A 19,705-nucleotide genomic window follows, 5' to 3' on the forward strand; every position below is an offset into this window, starting at 1 on the left:
AACCTGTTGGAGCCTCAACACTATTTTTCTGGCTGACCTGTCAATATCGTACAAAACAGAATTCTTTGGAGTACCTTGGGGGAATGCTGGTCTATATGCTGTCTCTTTACTGGATTATGATTTCTTTGAGAGTGAAAATTATATTTTACTCCATTTTTTGTAATCCTAGCATAAATGGTGAATGGGGGCACATTGATGGTCTATAAGTGTCTGTTTAATTGAGTTAAATCCATATAATATTTATAACATTAGATTAGCAGTACTTACTAGATGATGATGTAGTTCATTTCTGCAGTTATATTTTCATGTCATAAAATTCATATGCCATCCTGTTTCTGACATATGTCTCACTGTGGTCAGGTCCTTTTTCCCATCACACTTAAATGTGATTTCTACTTTTAAACACTCCCAAGGCATGAGAGGAGTGAGTTTTGTTAAGAGGTAGCCTCTCGAATATAGGGGGAGCTCCTGACCAGAATACTGAAGTTAATACTGCACCCAGGTAAACACAATTGAAAATAAACGTAGGGCTGGCAACTCTCAGGTAAGTTTAGCTGGTGTCAACAGCTCATAGGGATGGACCATTTAGGTGGCCCAGATTCTGGTTATTGACTCTACTTCAGTCTATGCTGTCAAGACCTTGGCTCTATGCCTGCTGTGTGGAGAATGTAATGCTCATCTCACAGACATATAAATATTCTAAAAAGAACTGGGAAATAACTTGATTTCCTTTAATAAAGGTGAGCCCAATATACAGTGAATAGGTCACGTGATATTTAAAATGCGTTCCATCTTATACACATGGTAAGTGGAAAAATTGCACTGTAAATAATATTTTCATGTCATTGAATGGAGAATATTTCAATTTTAGTTTTGTCAGCACTCAAATAATTTTCGTACCAGTATGTGTTGTAAAATGTCCTTGAAGAGAAGGACATGAGATTACAAACATGTTTTTTAAATTTTATTTGTTAAATATGTAACACCTTTACTATTTCTCAAGTCAAAATACTCTTCTCATTTCATTGTGTTCATTTGTAATTCTTTATATTACAGATTTACCCTATTTAGGACTGTGTCATTAAAATAATAACATTTATCATCTAAAACTGCTTAATAACTCTAACTCTATTTTTATTAAATGGACCAGATACTTCACTCTTAATAGATAATGGTTATTAACATAAATATTTATGAAAAAACAGCCCTCAAGTTGTTATAGTACGAGCTTCCCTAGAGGAGATCTTGTTTATTTGGTGGTAATAAATAAACTCGCTGTGCACCGTGGCTATTCCATTTCTCAGCAGGGGTCTTGGCAGTGTGGAGAACGTTTTATAGTCTCATCAACTGCATAAAAGCCCATGTCCCTGCTCCTCTTTTTGGATTCAGAATACTGGTGTAGACTCTGAAAAATCCCCACGCAGCTCTGATCATTAATACAACAGAAGCTGGTTTGACAAGCAGAACACTTCTTTATCACCAGTTGTGTTTATATATTGGGATAGTGGTTACTGGAAACACACAGGCACAAGAACACACACATATAAGTTCATTGTGGTTTTTACTGGAAACTAAACTAAACAGGCGGTACTAAAAATCTTTTCATTTGAGAAATCAGAGTTGACCAGGTATGCATCATTGTTCAGATTCATTTGTATTCTCTCTATTCCTTTTTTCTTCTGCTGTAGAAGTTACTTAGTGTATCATTGGAAAGTTCTCTCCATTTCTTTTCCTACAGACCATGGAATCCCTGAATGGTGGCAAACCGTTCCTGCAAGCTTTTTATGTCGATTTGCAAGGAGTCATCAAAACCCTTCGGTATTACGCAGGCTGGGCTGATAAAATTCACGGGATGACCATTCCTGTAGGTATGTGTAATCTGAGTACGTTGAAAGGGGAAACATGAGGCTTCACCAGAAACACACTTTCACCACCAAACACAAACAGCAGTCACATGGAGTACAGATCTGAGCACACTTTTACAGCAGCTTGAACCGAACAAAGAACTAAACAGATTGTGTCACTAATTCTGACAGTATCCTTATTTCAGTATGCAGACAGTCCACACACAGGTGTAGGGGCAAGCCACATCAGTACGTCTCTCAGCTAAGGAACAGGCGTGTGTTTGTCAGCTGCAAAGTGCTTAGCACTGTGGTAGGTTAGGTGCTGGGAGTGTGGAGAGGCGCTAGGTGTGGGGAAGCCAGGGAAAATTCTGAGAAGATTAAGACTTGGCCCTTGCTCTCCTGAAACATAAGATCTTGTTTGGAAGGAAATCCTCTAAAATGTTAACAGTTGTTTTTTCTTAGTGGTGAGATTATGGATTATTTATTATTTCTTTTTCATATTTTTCTGTATTTTCTGTATTTCCTGTAAATTACTTTCACAGTCTGTAAAAACAACCACCATCCTGACACTTTTTTTTTAAGATCCAGGTTTGGAGACAAAACCAGTAACACAAAACAAAGATCTCTACAGGAGAGTTACAGTTAGGTGCTAAGTCGTGTGGCTTGGCCTGTCAGTGCTGTAGCCCTTTAAGGGAAAGGGAAAGTATCCAAACTAAGTTGGGGGAAAGGTCTCGGTCTGAGCATGAATACTAGCTGTAGCTAATATCAAATGAAATGCTTTCACAGCAGCCCCAAGGGGAAGGCACTGTTATTAACATCCTCCTCGACAGAGGAGAAAACTGAGGCCTAGAAAGGTTAGTTTTCCTGATTCACCCAGCAAATAAATTGTAGAGGTGAAACTTTGACATTAGAGCCTGGTGAATCACTTCACTAGAGGATCCATTTTAGATACTGGGTAGAAGAGATATCACGACAGGAAAGGGACCAACTGGAAGAGATATGACGATATTGGCAGTGGTGAATACATATAAAGAAAGAAAATACATGTTTTTGAGTGGCTTCTGGATGCTGCTAAGTAACATGCCAGGTACTCTACCCGTGTTCTCTGGAAAACAGCCTGCTTCCCATGTGCATACTAGGAAGAGTGGAAAGTGATGCTGGGAACTTTGGAGTGCTCAGTTTGGGCCTTCCTAGGCTGAGTAGGATTGGTTTACCAGAAAAGGGGATGATTGGATGATAGTGTAGCTGGCTTAGAGCAGTGCTTCTCAAACTTGAATGTGCATATGTATCACCTGGAATCTTCTTCAAGTGCAGGTCTAGGATGGGGCCTGAGATTCTGTATTCCTAACAAGCTGCCAGGTGATGCCTATGCTGCTGAGTTCTCTGCCTTGCGTAGTGAGGAGACGATACAGAGACCAGCACCAACCATGTGGCCACTGCGATGCCTCATTTAGCAAGAAGAGAAGAAGTCACAGTGAGAAGGGAGAAGGGACAGAGATGAGGCTTCAAAGGACTATTTTAAAATTACCTCCGTGAATGATGGTGACATGTGGAATGTTAGTCTTTAGAAAATGCGTTTCTGGTTATAGGGTCTCTTCCCTGCCATCCAGAAGTTTCCCACGTTCAGCAGACTCAGAAGGACGGAGAAGACTGTTCTTAAGGAATGTCAGAATCTTACTTCACTCCTGGCTCTGGGATATTACAGACCACTGTTCTCTGGCCTCATTTGTAGGATCGAGGAATGGCCTACGTGAGGCAGAGTCGTTGTCTGGCGTAAGCATACCTGTGGGAGGGCCTGGGAACGAAAACCTTTGTCAAGAGCAGGTCATGCGCCAGCCTTTTCAGGTTGACCTCTTCTGCTTCGGTGCAGAAAGGAAATTATCAGGATCAAAGGCCCTGGTGTTTGGCACCCCACCCCACCTGCCACTTCACTAAGACAACAAATATGTTTCAGGCATTTAAACATCTTTTCAAATGATTTAGAAATATCTTAGAAATAAGGTGAAACAGAAGGCTGTACACATTTGACCTGGTATTTGACCTAACGATATCTTGGTTTTCTTTTGCCTCCTTAGGAAAAAAGACCTTGATTGATTAGATAAAGATTTATTGGAGTTCCTGATAATGTTTGATACTTTACTGTAACTTTATCTGGCAGTAGAGGTGGTTGGTCTATAAGTCTCACTTTTCATCTGATGCTCTTTGGGGATTCTGAGTTAGAAATACAGGGCTTAGAAAAGTCTTTCACAGTAGTCTCTCCCACCTTTACTCATAAACTGGTGTCCAGCCTGTGAAGGAAAAAAAAGTGAGGAATTCCCTTAAATGCCAAGTAATTTTTGTTTCCCCAGTTTTTCCTTAAGTGCGTTTAGAGGGGAACCAGGATGAGGGGCTCTCCAGGGATTCAGGTCATTAAGCAGAGCTCCTAGGAAGCTGGGGGTCTGGGATGTAAGACCTTTTTGCTGTGGTGCCTCAAGCAGTTGAAAGGAAGGATGACGGCAAACGTGAACTTGGCCGCTTTCCTTTCTGTTCCATTTTTAGGTACATTTGGACATGCCTGTAGGCTCCTGAGAATTCATCTCACAACCCCTTTGGCTAGTTCAGTGCTTAGGGAATCTAGTTGGCTAAGCCAGAAGGGTGATAGTGGAAGATCAGGAGAAGGGAGCGTCATTATTATTTACTTATTTATTCTCAAATTTGTTCAATCAATCCATTTGTGTTTTATTTGTCATCTGTAACTTTATAATTTAACATCAGCTTGATTTTTGTCTCTGTGTTCTTGGCTTTTTTCAATGAAATCTGGAATGTAGGAAAGCCGTTAGCCTTTAACCATGAGGTCTTTATTGTGTTACATACATTTCCTGTGAAACACCCTAATTTTGTTTGAAATTATAATATAAAGGGATAATGTACTTTATGTTTGCAAAGCACTTGAGCATGTAAAAGTTTCTTTCACATACAGGATCTATGTGATTCTGTGTATGATCCTGTGAAACAGGTCAGATTTTAAAAGGTATTGTACCCATTTTGCAGGTGAGAAAATGAGACAGCGAGGGTTTAGTGTCTTGAACAAGGTCACATGTGAGTAAGTGGCAGGCCTGAGATTTAAACCCAAGTCTCTTTCTGCCTAAGCCATCGTAGACCCTCTTGTGGAGACGTGTACAGCAGGGCAGGAAAAGGAAGAAGCCAGTCACCCTCTTCCAATTTTTAGATTAACATCCAGTTGATTCTCATTATTCATGATAGTTATGTTCTATAAAGTTGGCGTGGACACTGAGTTAGTAAATACTGAACCATTGCTCCTAGGAGAAATACAAGGACGGAAAGCACAGTTCTGCCTGGTCACCCATAAAAATAAACCTGAAAGTTTTTTTTTAATATAAGGCTGCTTTGTTACATTGAATCTTACTCCATGGTTCATCTAGCTTAGTATCCCTGACACTAAAGGATAAGAACCAGAAAGAGTGGGAAGAATTATGCTATTGTCTCTTGGACTCCTTCCCATTTAGGAAGGCTGGGCATTCTGCCTCGTAATGGGAAGAGCTCTTCCTTCACCTGCTCTACCAGGCTTCAACCTGTCTCTCAGGCATCCCCTCATTCCTTCATACATTCATTCATTCAGCAGATTTTTTTTTGAGCACCTGTGTTAAGCACTGGAGTTACAAAGGTGAACAACTAAGATGTCCGTAGAAATAGTAAAGAAAACAAACAAGTAGACAGCCAAGTGCAATACAGAGTGGCTTATTCACATATGGAAGTACAAAGTACAATGGTACTCCGTAGGAAAGGCATCTCACCCAGTATTAAGGCTTCCTGGAGAAGGAAGTGGAATGTACAAGGTGATGCCTGTACAAGGGCAGGTAAGTAAAGATGGAGATAGGGCCATCACCAGCAGTGATAATAACCTGTGCGAAGTATGGAGGGAGGAGAGTACAGTGTGCTAGTGGATCTGAAAGTATAGCCAGATTTAGAAGACAGAGGGGCTCTGGGCCTGGGGAAACCGTGCTGCAAGTTTTATTCCACAGTAATGGTGAGTCACTGAATTATTTTAAGTAAATGAATGCATTGATCGGAATTGTGTTTTAGAAAGAGATTTTGATTACATAATGGATAATCAGTTGGAGAGAGCGAGTATGTACTTTTTCCCCTCCCCCTGAAGGGTAGCCTCCCTCTAGAATATTTGGGAGGAGGAGAAAAGGGTTATGGCATGACCACTTTTGAGCCATCCACTGGACAGCTGTTTCTCCCTCTGAATTGAAAGATTCTCCCATCCCTTTCTGTCACATCCCCCTCAAGGCCCACAGTTGGATGTTATCACAGAATCATGTGGTATTAGTTTGATTCAGGGTCTTGATGTTCTTCCCTTTACAACATTGTCTATTATTTCCTGCTATGGTACTCAATGGAGCCATTCTTTCTGACCATAAATCCTATGCTTTGACCCTTCTGCTATAACATCTGCTAATTATGATGATAAATAATAACCATTATAATGATTTATTGTACACTTTCTTTGTGCCCATTACAATATCTCTAATCTCATAGAAGCCCTCCAGGGGAAGTAGTTTTATCCCCATTTTGATTATTTTTAACCTGTATTATTTTTAACCTCTCATGGCCACAAACTCCTTGTGATGGGGGAAGGAACAAAGATCGTTTTTAGTTCACTGAAGGAAAAATAGAGGATAATTGATTTACATTACTTATGATTTTTCTCTTTAACAGTATTGATTTTATTTATTTTGTGATATGTAAGCAGAGAAAATGTAGTCCATGCTTTAAGCTGAATTCTGACATAAAAATGACCTTATGATACATTAGCATATAGAAAAGTTTAAAAAGCTACTCAGGCCATCTGTAATTATTTATCTACTTCACCTCCTTTCAGTTTTACCTGTTGAACGAAATAGGCTAAAAATGTGCAGAAATTGACTCATATCCTAAGGTTTTGCCTTTAACAGCTCGATCTAATTTAGCGTTGTCAGCAGAGAACCCACATGGTGAGATCTTACTGTTCACTCAGAATGAGAAGGAGGAGCTATTTGCTCTGCCCACCTAAGAACCCAGGGTAGGTAGTTACCTGAATTGGTGGTGACAGGAGATTGCAAAGTCTGCTTCACATGTAACCTCTGTGAGAGGTTAAGGCTGAAGAAGAACTCAGGGATCACTAAGGCCAGTCTCCTCATTTTTCAGACAGAGAAACTGAGGTCCGGAGAAGTAAAGTAACTTTCCAAGATGACGTAATGGAGTAGTAGTAGAGCTAAGATATCTTCATAACCGACTCAGGAGCATGTAGTTTAACTTCGGAGATGCTACCAGCAGCCTCTTGGGAGAAATAATGTTAGCACCACTGTATGCTAATGTCATCTCCAGTGTCTGTATAAGCATTTATAGAGTTTATCCTTATACCTGTAAAATGTTCAGTGAGGTCTGTTCAGTCTCAGAATACATAGGAATCTGCTAGAGGACAAAATGAACTAGTTCAATGTAGTTGGTCTAATTGTTTAATACTGGGGTCACCAAAAGGGTTACTAGCTCCTTGAAAGGTAATTCTGTACACAAATTAGAGATTAGAAGATGGCCATCCGTTCGTTGAATTGTGTTACAAATTTTGATGCTGTTAAGTAAACTCATTTTTAGTGTTACTGGATATATAAGATTTGTAGCAATTCTTGAAATACTCTTCATATTGTAGTTGGGAGCCATTTCTTTTTTTTTTTTTTAACATCTTTATTGGAGTATAATTGCTTTACAATGGTGTGTTAGTTTCTGCTGTATAACAAAGTGAATCAGCTGTACATATACATATATCCCCATCTCTCCTCCCTCTTGCATCTCCCTCCTACCCCTCCTGTCCCACCCCTCTAGGTGGTCACAAAGCACCGAGCTGATCTCCCTGTGCTATGTGGCTGCTTCCCACTAGCTATCTATTTTATATTTGGTAGTGTATATATGTCCATGCCGCTCCCTCACTTCGTCCCAGCTTACCCTTCCCCCTCCCCGTGTCCTCAAGTCCATTCTCTACATCTGTGTCTTTATTCCTGTCCTGCCCCCAGGTTCTTCAGAACCTTTTTTTTTTTTTAGATTCCATATATATGTGTTAGCATATGGTTACTTCACTCTGTATGACAGACTGTAGGTCCATCCACCTCACTACACATAACTCAATTTCATTTCTTTTTATGGCTGAGTAATATTCCATTGTATATATGTGCCACATCTTCTTTATCCATTTGTCTGTCGATGGACACTTAGGTTGCTTCCATGTCCTCGCTACTGTAAATAGAGCTTCAATGAACATTGTGGTACATGACTCTTTTTGAGTTATGGTTTTCTCAGGGTATATGCCCAGTAGTGGGATGGCTGGGTCATATGGTAGTTCTATTTTTAGTTTTTTAAGGAACCTCCATACTGTTCTCCATAGTGACTGTATCAATTTACATTCCCACCAACAGTGCAAGAGTGTTCCCTTTTCTCCACACCCTCTCCAGCATTTATTGTTTGTAGACTTTTTGATGATGGTCATTCTGACTGGTGTGAGGTGATACCTTACTGTAGTTTTGATTTTCATTTCTCTAATGATTAGTGATGTTGAGCATCCTTTCATGTGTTTGTTGGCAATCTGTATATCTTCTTTGGAGAAATGTCTATTTAGGTATTCTGCCCATTTTTGGATTGGGTTGTTTGTTTTTCTGATATTGAGCTGAATGAGCTGCTTGTATATTTTGGAGGTTAATCCTTTGTCAGTTGCTTCGTTTGCAAATATTTTCTCCCATTCTGAGGGCTTTCTTTTCCTCTTGATTATGGTTTCCTTTGCTGTGCAAAAGCTTTTAAGTTTCATTAGGTCCCATTTGTTTATTTTTGTTTTTATTTCCATTTCTCTAGGAGGTGGGTCAAAAAGGATCTTGCTGTGATGTATGTCATAGAATGTTCTGCCTGTGTTTTCCTCTAAGAATTTTATAGTGTCTGGCCTTACATTTAGGTCTTTAATCCATTTTGAGTTTATTTTTGTGTATGGTGTTAGGGAGTGTTCTAATTTCATTCTTTTACCTGTAGCTATCCAGTTTTCCCAGCACCACTTATTGAAGAGGCTGTCTTTTCTCCATTGTATATTCTTGCCTCCTTTATCAAAAATAAGATGACCATATGTGTGTGGGCTTATCTCTTGGCTTTCTATCCTGTTCCATTGATCTTTATTTCTGTTTTTGTGCCAGTACCGTACTGTCTTGATTACTGTAGCTTTGTAGTATAGTCTGAAGTCCAGGAGCCTGATTCCTCCAACTCTGTTTTTCTTTCTCAAGATTGCTTTGGCTATTCGGGGTCTTTTGTGTTTCTATACAAATTGTGAATTTTTTTGTTCTAGTTCTGTGAAAAATGCCATTGGTAGTTTGATAGGGATTGCATTGAATCTGTAGATTGCTTTGGGTAGTATAGTCATTTTCACAATGTTGATTCTTTCAATCCAAGAACATGATATGTCTCTCCATCTGTTTGTATCATCTTTAATTTCTTTCATCAGTGTCTAATAGTTTTCTGCATACAGGTCTTTTGTCTCCTTAGGTAGATTTATTCCTAGGTATTTTATTCTTTTTGTTGCAATGGTAAATGGGAGTGTTTCCTTAATTTCTCTTTCAGATTTTTCATCATTAGTGTATAGGAATGCCAGAGATTTCTGTGCATTAATTTTGTATCCTGCTACTTAACCAAATTCATTGATTAGCTCTAGTAGTTTTCTGGTAGCATCTTTAGGATTCTCTATGTATATTATCATGTCATCTGCAAACAGTGACAGCTTTACTTCTTCTTTTCCGATTTGGATTCCTTTTATTTCTTTTTCTTCTCTGATTGCTGTGGCTAAAACATCCAAAACTATGTTGAATAATAATGGTGAGAGTGGACAACCTTGTCTTGTTCCTGATCTTAGTGGAAAGGGTTTCAGTGTTTCACCACTGCGAACGATGCTGGCTGTGGGTTTGTCATATATGGCCTTTATTATGTTGAGGTAAGTTCCCTCTATGCCTACTTTCTGGAGGGTTTTTATCATAAATGGGTGTTGAATTTTGTTGAAAGCTTTCTCTGCATCTATTGAGATGATCATATGGTATCCTTCAATTTGTTAATATGGTGTATCACATTGATTGATTTGCGTATATTGAAGAATCCTTGCATTCCTGGGAGCCATTTCTTGGGGTCCATATTTGATAAATTTCTTCTCAATTTCTGGCACATTTCAGATTCTTCTGATTTCATTGACCATAGGTATTACCTAATCATACTCTGTCTAGTTTATGTGTAGATTGTGTCAATGCTAGATATTCTTATGAGAATAATAATTCTGTCAAAATTTTTTTTCAAACAACTATAAAATCTGCTTTAAGAAGTAATGTTTACCCTGAAGGAATAATCCAAATATTTAAATTGTTCTAAATAACTAAGTAATTGTTATATTGCTTGTGTAATTTGATGAGCCCCCATCAAAGAACATAGAAGAGTGCCTCAACATTCACAAATGTGGAAGAGGTTTTTCTATTACTCATCTCTAGAGACAAAGACTCTTCTTAGTTTAATTCTAGAAATGACTCAATCTATACATACTCAGTAAAGTTTGATCCATAGTTCAACCAAATTCATGGTAAAATAGAGTTTTTAATTGTAAGATTTTTATATTCTTCATAAAGGTGTATAACATTCAGGTATGAAAACACATAAGAGAAGTTGTCTCTGGGTGTGTCTTAAAATAAACTCCTTTTAAGAACAGTATTTTTTACTTGAGTGAAATGGAAAAGAGGCTGAGAGATAAGTTCTAAACATGTGAATTAGTATCTCTGTTTTGGTGTCTCATCACTTCTTTAGTTTTCTCCACCATAGTTGTATGCTAACTTGTTGCCTCAGAATGTGATATTCAGAACATTTATTTGGTATTTTCATCACATGCAGTCCTTTCTTGCTGAGTCTGAACTCTCTCTGTAATGCCTCATATTTGGTAAGAAGACCTAAGATCATCATAGCCTAAAATGGAGTATTGGAGTTTGGATGGAGATTTTTTCTATGTCAGGCTGATGTGCTTTATAGCACAAAGCTAGAGAAATGATGGGAACAATCTTTTTAATCATCTTGCCATATTTAGAGATCATTATTAATGTAAAAGATGGGAAAATGGTCTGCAATTTTTCTTCTAGGCAGAGAGCGGTACTCATTATACATCATCTTAGGTATAGAAGAGAGAGAGGGAGAAGTAACACTCCGCACCCTCTTGGAGTCGACTCACCCCAGATGCAGAGAGGTGCTCAGCCTTGGACTCCCCCACCTGAGGAGAGGACTGTTGCTCTGTAGCGTTCTCTTTATAACTTAAGATACAGGAGTCTGTGCGAGTTCTCTGTCCACACACCACATCCTCAAAGAATCATCTTCACCCTTCGTAAAAGGGTTGTCTTTTTCCCCCCATTTGCACTCCTTGACGTTACACTCTGATTCTATGGTTTGTGATAGCCACCTAAATCCAACACCTTTTTCACAAAAGAGCCTTTAATATGTTTCTAAGGGAAGTGAATTTGAAGTCTGATGATGCAGATTTAAGTGCAGGAGCCACAACTTAACCAGTGATATCACTTTAGACTTAACCTCTCTGTGCCATATTTTCTCTAATTGTAAATTTCTAATAATAATACTTGCCCTAATTTTTCCATAGTGTTGTTTTGAGCATGAAATGAGGCAAGAATGTAAAAATATTTTGGAAGATTCTGTAGAAGTATATATGTTTTTGTTCTTATCTTCCTATTTTAAAAGTGTTAAAAACATTGTTTAGATTCTCCTACACTTCAAACTCCTTTCAGGCAAATTAGTAGTTATCAGAGAGGCAAAAAGTAAATAGAAATGAAGTCAGCAGCTGTAGATCATCACAGTACACATGGACTACCCTTTACCTGCTTGGTTCCTCTGAACCTCACTACTTGGAGTGTGGTCTGTGGATCAGAAGCGTTGGCATAATCTGGGAGCTTATATAGAAATGCCGACTCTTAGGTCCCACCCTAGATTTACAGATTCATAATCTGCATTTTAACAAGAACTCTAGGTGCTTTGTGTACACATTTAAATTTGAGAAGCACAATATGGCATACCATGTGGCACCGGTAGCCTGCAAGATGATTCTATAGAAATGAAAATCAGAACCACAATGAGGTATCACCTCACCCCGGTCAGAATGGCCATCATCAAAAAGTCTACAAACAATAAATGCTGGAGAGGGTGTGGAGAAAAGGGTATCCTCCTACACTGTTGGTGGGAATGTAAATTGGTGCAGCCACTGTGGAGAACAGTATGGAGGTTCCTCAAAAAACTAAAAATAGAGCTATCATATGATCCAGCAATCCTACTCCTGGGCATAGGTCTGGAGGAAACTCTAACTCAAAAAGAATCACCCAGTGTTCATAGCAGCACTATTCACAATAGCCAAGATGTGGAAGCAGTCTAAATGTCCATCGACAGATGAATGGATAAAGAAGATGTGATATATATATATACACACACACACACACACACATATATACACACATACGCACACGTGTGTGTATGTGTGTATATACACAATGGAATACTACTCAGCCATATAAAGAAAGAAAGAATGTCATTTGCACCAACGTGGATGGGCCTAGAGATTATCATACTAAGTGAAGTAAATCAGACAGAGAAAGGCAAATATCATATGATATCACTTATATGTAGAATCTTAAAAAAATGATACAAATGAACTTATTTACAAAACAGAAATAGACTTACAGACATAGAAAACACAGACATAGAAAACATACCAAAGGAGAAAGGTGGGGGAGGGATAAATTTGGAATTTGGGATTAACAGATACAGACTACTATATATAAAATAGACAAACAACAAGGATCTACTGTATAGCACAGGGAACTATATTCAATATCTTGTAATAACCTATAATGGGAAAGAATCTCAAAAAGAATATATATATATATTTATAACTGAATCACTTTGCTGTATACATGAAACACAAATCAACTATACTTCAATAAAAAATAAAAATTAAAGACGATTCTTTACAGTAATGCAGTAAGCATGTTTTAATTGTTAGGTTTGAAGAATATTAGAAGAAAATATTGCTAGCTCATGAAATCTGTTATTTCATAGATTTTCCTTAAGGTGAGGCTAACAAATAGCTGACAAATAGCTTTTAAAAGATGAGTTAATTTAAGAAATTATAAGTAATAGGGTAAGTGATACTTGAACATGGCAAAAATTAAGAAGGTGGCTCTTGAGTGATTGGCCTTTAGGTAACCTTAGCCTAGAAGCTTGGTGAGATCCAGAGCAGGGTCATAGTAGCTGTGTGGGACCTCTGAGGTGTGCCTCCAGCCCTGGCCAAGGGCGCACGTAGGAGGTATAGTTCTCGTGTGTGCTGGGCACCCTGTTCAGACTAGGGGTGTTCAGAATCCTCTTCCACTAACCAGATGAGAATACGGACTGAGCGCAAGGTCTGGGACCCTTTCTTTATCTCTTTCACTCAGCGGTGTTTTGGGAAGAGCTCAAGCACCAAAACACCCTTTATTTATCTACTGCTTAGAGGAACTTAGATGGAAGATTCTTCAATTTCTTTCATTGTGCCAGCCATTGTCAAATCTGTGAACAGTTTATCCAAGAAAGTTTTCATTCCCCATAACTCAAGTTTCCCTTGGGATCAATTATGGAGTCGAGTTCAATTCCTTATGAGGTCAGCTTTTTAAGATTTTCCTACATTTTTTCTTCTCTTTCATTTCTTCAGTAACTTTCAAAATTATATAAGTAATACAACTAAATTCTTCAGCATTTAGAATGTAGAGGGGGGGAAACGCTTTATGAATTACCATGCTGTGCTTGTGCAAGTGCCCTGTGAATTCTCTCTGAACCATTCTAGTGCTGCTAAAATAAACACCTGTGTGGTTCTTCAGTTCATATTCCCATTTTTTTCTCAGGCCATTTGTACTCCATCTTGACATTACACTCTCTTTCTATGGTCTTTGATTAATACCCGAATCCATCACCTTAGCCAGATTACAGAGTTTACTTGAGAAGGATTTCCTTGCAAATGAAACTCTCTAGCCTATTGATCAGTGTTTTTGCTCCCCGTGAAAAACCTTCCCAGGAAGAGGAGCCTGGGATATTGCATTTATATCTTCTGGGAAAAAAATGTGAAACATTAAAACGTATTAATAGAAAAAAACTTTTTCAGAGATTTATAAATTGAAGAATGGTGGTAACTTGCACTATTGTAAAAAAAGATATCTATGAAAGTTCTTGAATTGTCTGCATACAAAGCTGAGATAGTTAACTTGATTTTTAAAATATTACTCAGACTTCTTATTGTCATCCTGTGGACAGTTTCCACATTTTGGCTATTTTGTTTTGTTGTAGTGGAGATACATTCTAAAATAATTTCCTTCCTACAGTTGCTGAGCTTACCTACTTCCTAAATTCTTCCATTTAAAGTAATATACATGAAACAAAATTAGGAGACAAGTAGCAGACTAGGGGAAAACTTTGCATATACACATGACAAAGGCCTAATTTTCTTAATATACACAGAGTTCTCTAAATGATTAAAAAAGAATAACCTAGTAGAAAAATGAGAAAGGATATAAACCTGAAGAAAAAAATTTTAAATGACCATTAAACATGAAAAAATATTCACTCCGTATATCATCAAACACAAACCAAAACAGGTTGTCATTTTCTTACCTATCAGGTTGACCAAAATTAAAATGTTTGAAAAACCCCAGTGTTAAAGGGTAGGGAAAAAAACATGTTGTTTTGGAATTATGAATTGTGTAATTTTTCTGAAGAGTGATTTGGCAATATTGATCAAAATGTGAAATGCATGTACACTCTGACCATGAAATTTCACAGATATACAGAGATATATAAAATGATAGTGTTACAGCATTATTTATAATAGCTTGAACTGAAAGCAATCTCTGTCGTCCTTCAGGACAGTTTACAGTGGTACCATTATTTATTGAGCCAGTGGAATAACGTTCAGCAGCTTAAAAAATGTGTTAGATTTATATGAAAAAAGTGGGAAAAACCAAAGTATAGAAGACTGTGAATAATATGACCCCATTTGTTTTTTTTTTTTAAAAAACAGAGGGGATAAAAGGATGCTAATGTATGTGGGAAGAAAAAGTTCTTTGAAAAGATGTACCAGCAACAGATAGCTGTTAATTCTAGGAAGAATTAGCATCTCCTCCTGTCCCCACTTTCATTCCCATCCCTAATAGTAATGCTCTTCCTGAGTATTAACTGAGGGTCTTCACTTTCCCTAGTGAATGGCTTTTGAGAGAGAAAACAAGTATCAGTGAAGCAGCCAAAGCGTTGGCAACTGAGGGAAAAACAAAGACCCAATACCAGAAATGAAAAGCTTTATGCTAAAAAAAAAACAAGCCATTCTTTGGTTATCTCAATTAGCCACTTAAAATAATTCAGATAAACATAATGGTACTTTCCTAAAGAAGAATTTGGTTTGGATTTCCTGGGTATTTATTCCAATTTCCCATTGCTCCTATAGGGAAAACAAGGTTATTAAATTGTCCTCATTTCCATGGCTGATGTGAGGGTGGAGGCTTTGGGTTATTGATGTAATCTTCTTTGAAGTGAACTTTTGCCTTCTTGAAATAGGCCTAGACATACCTGGGTTCCCCCAGTGCCTGGAAGTGCATTTGGACACCAGGATTGAGTTATGAAATAGATCTTACTTTTACACCTCACCTTTTCCAGTTGCCTAGCATTTTAAATTTACCCAATAGCATTTTACTTAGTTTCTTTTTTTTAGTACTTTCAGAAAGCTATTTAAAATTTTGAGGTACCTCAGTTTTTAACTCAACTGTTCTATATATAAATATCATTTTAATATTTAATATAATATTACTATTTTCCAGTTCCCTGGCCCGCCTGCCCCCGTCCCTGCCCCACCCTCCACCCCCAGGACTGCATCTAGTGTCATAAACTTGTCTTTTATTTTGCCTTTGAGGGCCTCTTACCAGTACTCTGTTCGGGTGTCTGGGGACCGTATCTGGAGAAACCCTTTGCCAAGTGACAGCTCTTCTACCAGCTTTCATACACAGTTGAGTAGGAACCATGGAAAAAAAGTTTTGTCAGCTTTATTTTTGCTTTTTGCTGCCACCCAAGTTCTCCCTCTGCAGTTTTTCTTCTAGTCTGAACTCTGTGGTAGTGACGGTGCTCGTTTCTTTCAGATGGAGACTATTTTACCTTTACAAGACACGAACCTATTGGAGTGTGTGGACAGATCATCCCAGTGAGTGTATCTCCTCACGCCTCGTATTTATTTTCATTTGAACCAGTTCTCTTAAAGATACATAAAACATGGACCTCAGCAATGTGTGTTTTCCATTACTGGGGGAAAAAAAAACTGAGTTCATGTTGTTGACATATCTTTAACAGCCTCCCTGCAAATGCTTATTTGAACAGGTTAATAGGGTTTCAGCTTCGTTACCAGGAGTTGAGTTCTCAAGTCATGGAATTCTCATGATTAAAATAAGCAAAGCAAAGTCCAGTGTATTAATAACCTGCCCTTGGTTATGGATGTCCATTCTGCTTATGGAAAATTAATACTTTGTTATATTTGCTTGTTTATTTTTTAGAACTGTGACTCACCATTTTTTCAGGCATATTGTTTTATATGGTCTTTTAATCCGATTCTTTCCCACTGTTTCTTTTCACAAGAATCTAGATAGAAGACTCTACAGAAGACACAGCAGTACAATTAACGTCACAGTCATAATTGAAACCATGCCGGGCTGTTGTGTGTCTTGTACAGGGAAATAGATGTAGTGCTTAGTGTTTGGATTGGAACATTAAACATTTTTTTTTTCTCTCTGTCTCATACACAGCCTTGGCACTATACAAAACATCATCGAATCTGCCAACAGAAGATTCTAGCTAATCGTTCTGGCAAGGATTTCAGGGAAGGCTCAATTTAAATTCTTACAGTATAGACAAGAAGTTTTCTCTTCTCAAAATATAGGAGAATAATTCAAGATAATCTTTGGCTTTGGGAACCAGAGATTTTTGAGAAGTATTAATATATTATTTTAGTGGTCCATAAGCTCTAGGTTACTGTGAGATTTATTAGAGAATGAAAAGGGAAGATAAGAGATTTGGTTTAAGTTCTTCTGCTCCTAAACCAGCCAGGGAAATCCTACTCAGCTCAGAGCAGGGTTGAGGTCTGTCACCTTAATTGCAGGAACTCAAACCTGCTTTTCCTGCCCGTCCCCAGACTCTTGGAGCTGCAGCTTTCACTGACAGGGCAAGAGCCGCTTGTCAGCCAGCTCGGCTCAATTACTGCACTCCAAGATTTATATACTGTAGATGGAATTAAAACATCACTGTGTACTCCCAAGTTTATAAACAACTAAGGGGAAAAGAAATTGGGTGTTTGGTGAAGGCAAGACACTTGTATATTTTTGCAAGCTTGCCAGGGCCAGTGAGAATCTTTCAAGGATGGCAGCTGAGATGCTTCAGGCAGAAACACACTGTGGTCCGGGGCTGAAGCCAGGGGACCAGGATTTTTGTTTTCTTTCTTAATGAAATTATCAACGACACCTGATAGTACTGAGGCTCATGCCTGCACGTATAACAATACAAGCTTAATATCCTTTTAAAATCAGTTTAAACCATTTTAGGCTGCAGACTCAGATACTCACATATATTTTTTAGTCTCCATTAGCTTTTTTTGCAGTGTCAAGGAGACAAACTAAAACTTTTGCATACTCATCAGTAGATGCACTTTATTTTTTGTAATCATTTGTTTTGTGACAATACATGTAGGTAAAGAAAAAGGTGCTGTCTGGAAATATACACTGACTTTTAGTTCTTCCACACTGAAAAGCTTTCATACCATTCTGAAATCCTGGTATAAAAATCACAAATGCAAGGAAAAGTTTTCATACACAAGAACTTACTGGAACCAAAGGCTAATTTTAAAAACATATAAAGTAACAACAATGAAAAACCAAAACAAAACAAAGACTCCCTTTTTACCATGAGATTTCTTTTTGTGGGTAGCTGGAAATAGTAATTTGCTGACCAGAGAGAAAAGGAGAGATTTTCACGGTCAATCCTATTCTGTTCTTAATGAAGTAATTAAAAAATCCAAACATCTATACTCTGGTGGGACAAGATTTATGTTGAGGACTAGTCTGAGACATCTGAGAAGTCACAGCTTGAAAACAAAGTAATGGAGGAATATTTTTCATCTATCAACCTTGAGTTTTTGCCTTTCAGTGGAACTTCCCCCTGCTGATGTTTGCCTGGAAAATTGCTCCAGCTCTGTGCTGTGGCAATACAGTAGTTATTAAACCAGCAGAACAAACACCACTCAGCGCGCTCTACATGGGAGCCCTCATCAAGGAGGTAAGAGAAACTGACTTCAGGAGTGGCTCCCACTCTCCTTACAGTTGGGGCCTACTGGAGCATATCCAATTTAACGTGCTTCATCAGCTTTCACAAGCCACGTTTCCTCCAATTCTGTTTTGTTAGGCTGGCTTTCCACCGGGAGTCATCAATATTTTGCCAGGATACGGGCCAACGGCCGGGGCAGCAATAGCTTCTCACGTTGGCATAGACAAGATTGCGTTCACAGGGTCTACTGAGGTAGGTGCCTGAGAAACCATAGCTTGAAGAACAGTTCTGCAAATGAGTAGAGGGTTTAAGAGAAAATTGAAAATGTTACCCATAGGCTGAACACCTAAAGAGCAGTGAATACCCAAGGTCTCAACGAGCAGCATCGGTATCATAGCTAGAAGACTGATGAATGTCAAAGTAAAGGTGTACATTGACTATTTGATGCCACAGATCTCTGAGGTTTTTTTGTATGCCATTTGTGTGAGACCAGTCCCAGAAAAACAAACAAAACCCTATTATTATATTTTGAAATAAAAGGAACACATATCAGAGGCAAAAACAAACTAACTAACAAACTGTCCCACAAAAGTGTCCCAGAGGCTGGGATTCTGAACACTTTCTTAAATCAAGATCATAAGGTAAGAACTGGAGATCTAGGGACTTCCCTGGCGGTCCAGTGGTTAAGACTTCGCCTTCCAATGCAGGGGGTGCGGGTTTGATCCCTGGTCGGGGAGCTGAGATCCCACATGCCTCGCGGACATAAAATAGAAGCAGAATTGTAACAAATTCAATAAAGACTTTAAAAATGGTCCACATCAAAAAAATCTTAAAAAAAAAATAAAAAGAACTGGAGATCTAAATTAATCTCTGGTCTTATTATATCACCAAATCCTGTAGATGCAGTTTGCAGCTTACTATGGCCATGAGCCATAAAGGGTGATATAGAGTAGAGGTCAGCAAACTTTTTCTGTAAAAGGCCAGATGGCAGATATTGTAGACTTTGCCGGCAATATGGTCTCTGCTGCAACTATTTAACTCTGCCCCTGTAGCACGAAGTAGCCATAGGTAATGTATAAGCTGAACAAGGCTACAGGCCAGCACTCCATGTCCTGTACTGGCTTTGCTCTGGGGGCAGTCAGCTCTGCTTGCCTGCCTCTTGGCTCAAGCACTACTGAGCCACACAGCTTTCAGGAGTTATCAGCCCTTCTGGTCACATGGGGCCGGAAGACACTCTACAGTGGGTGGTGCCGTGATTCAGCTCCTTGTCAGGGCAGGGCAAACTGGGCTCTAGGGCTAGCAAAAGTCCTTATTTGAGTAGCTGAATCAGGCAGATCTGCAACCCTCTGTGTTCCCTGATCAGAGTGTGCCCCCAGTTTGGTTCTGCAGATGGGCAAAGCCACTGGTTGGGATTACTGCTTGGTCACCGCAGGTAGGAATTCAGTCTGCCA

The 19,705-nt window shown here is 38.7% G+C and overlaps 1 protein-coding gene across 2 annotated transcripts in view; it reads left to right on the plus strand.

Moving 5' to 3' along the window:
• The window catches only part of ALDH1A2 (aldehyde dehydrogenase 1 family member A2), a 96,030-nt gene that overhangs the window by 38,153 nt on the left and 38,172 nt on the right, over positions 1-19,705 (plus strand). For both annotated transcript variants that reach the window (XM_061180268.1, XM_061180269.1), the window contains exons 4-7: positions 1,739-1,868; positions 16,088-16,149; positions 18,138-18,266; positions 18,393-18,506. In XM_061180268.1, coding sequence (XP_061036251.1) covers positions 1,739-1,868; positions 16,088-16,149; positions 18,138-18,266; positions 18,393-18,506 — 435 coding nt within the window. The remainder of the gene's footprint in view (positions 1-1,738; positions 1,869-16,087; positions 16,150-18,137; positions 18,267-18,392; positions 18,507-19,705) is intronic.

This window comes from Eubalaena glacialis, chromosome 2, assembly GCF_028564815.1.
Source record: "Eubalaena glacialis isolate mEubGla1 chromosome 2, mEubGla1.1.hap2.+ XY, whole genome shotgun sequence".
Lineage (NCBI taxonomy): Eukaryota > Metazoa > Chordata > Mammalia > Artiodactyla > Balaenidae > Eubalaena > Eubalaena glacialis.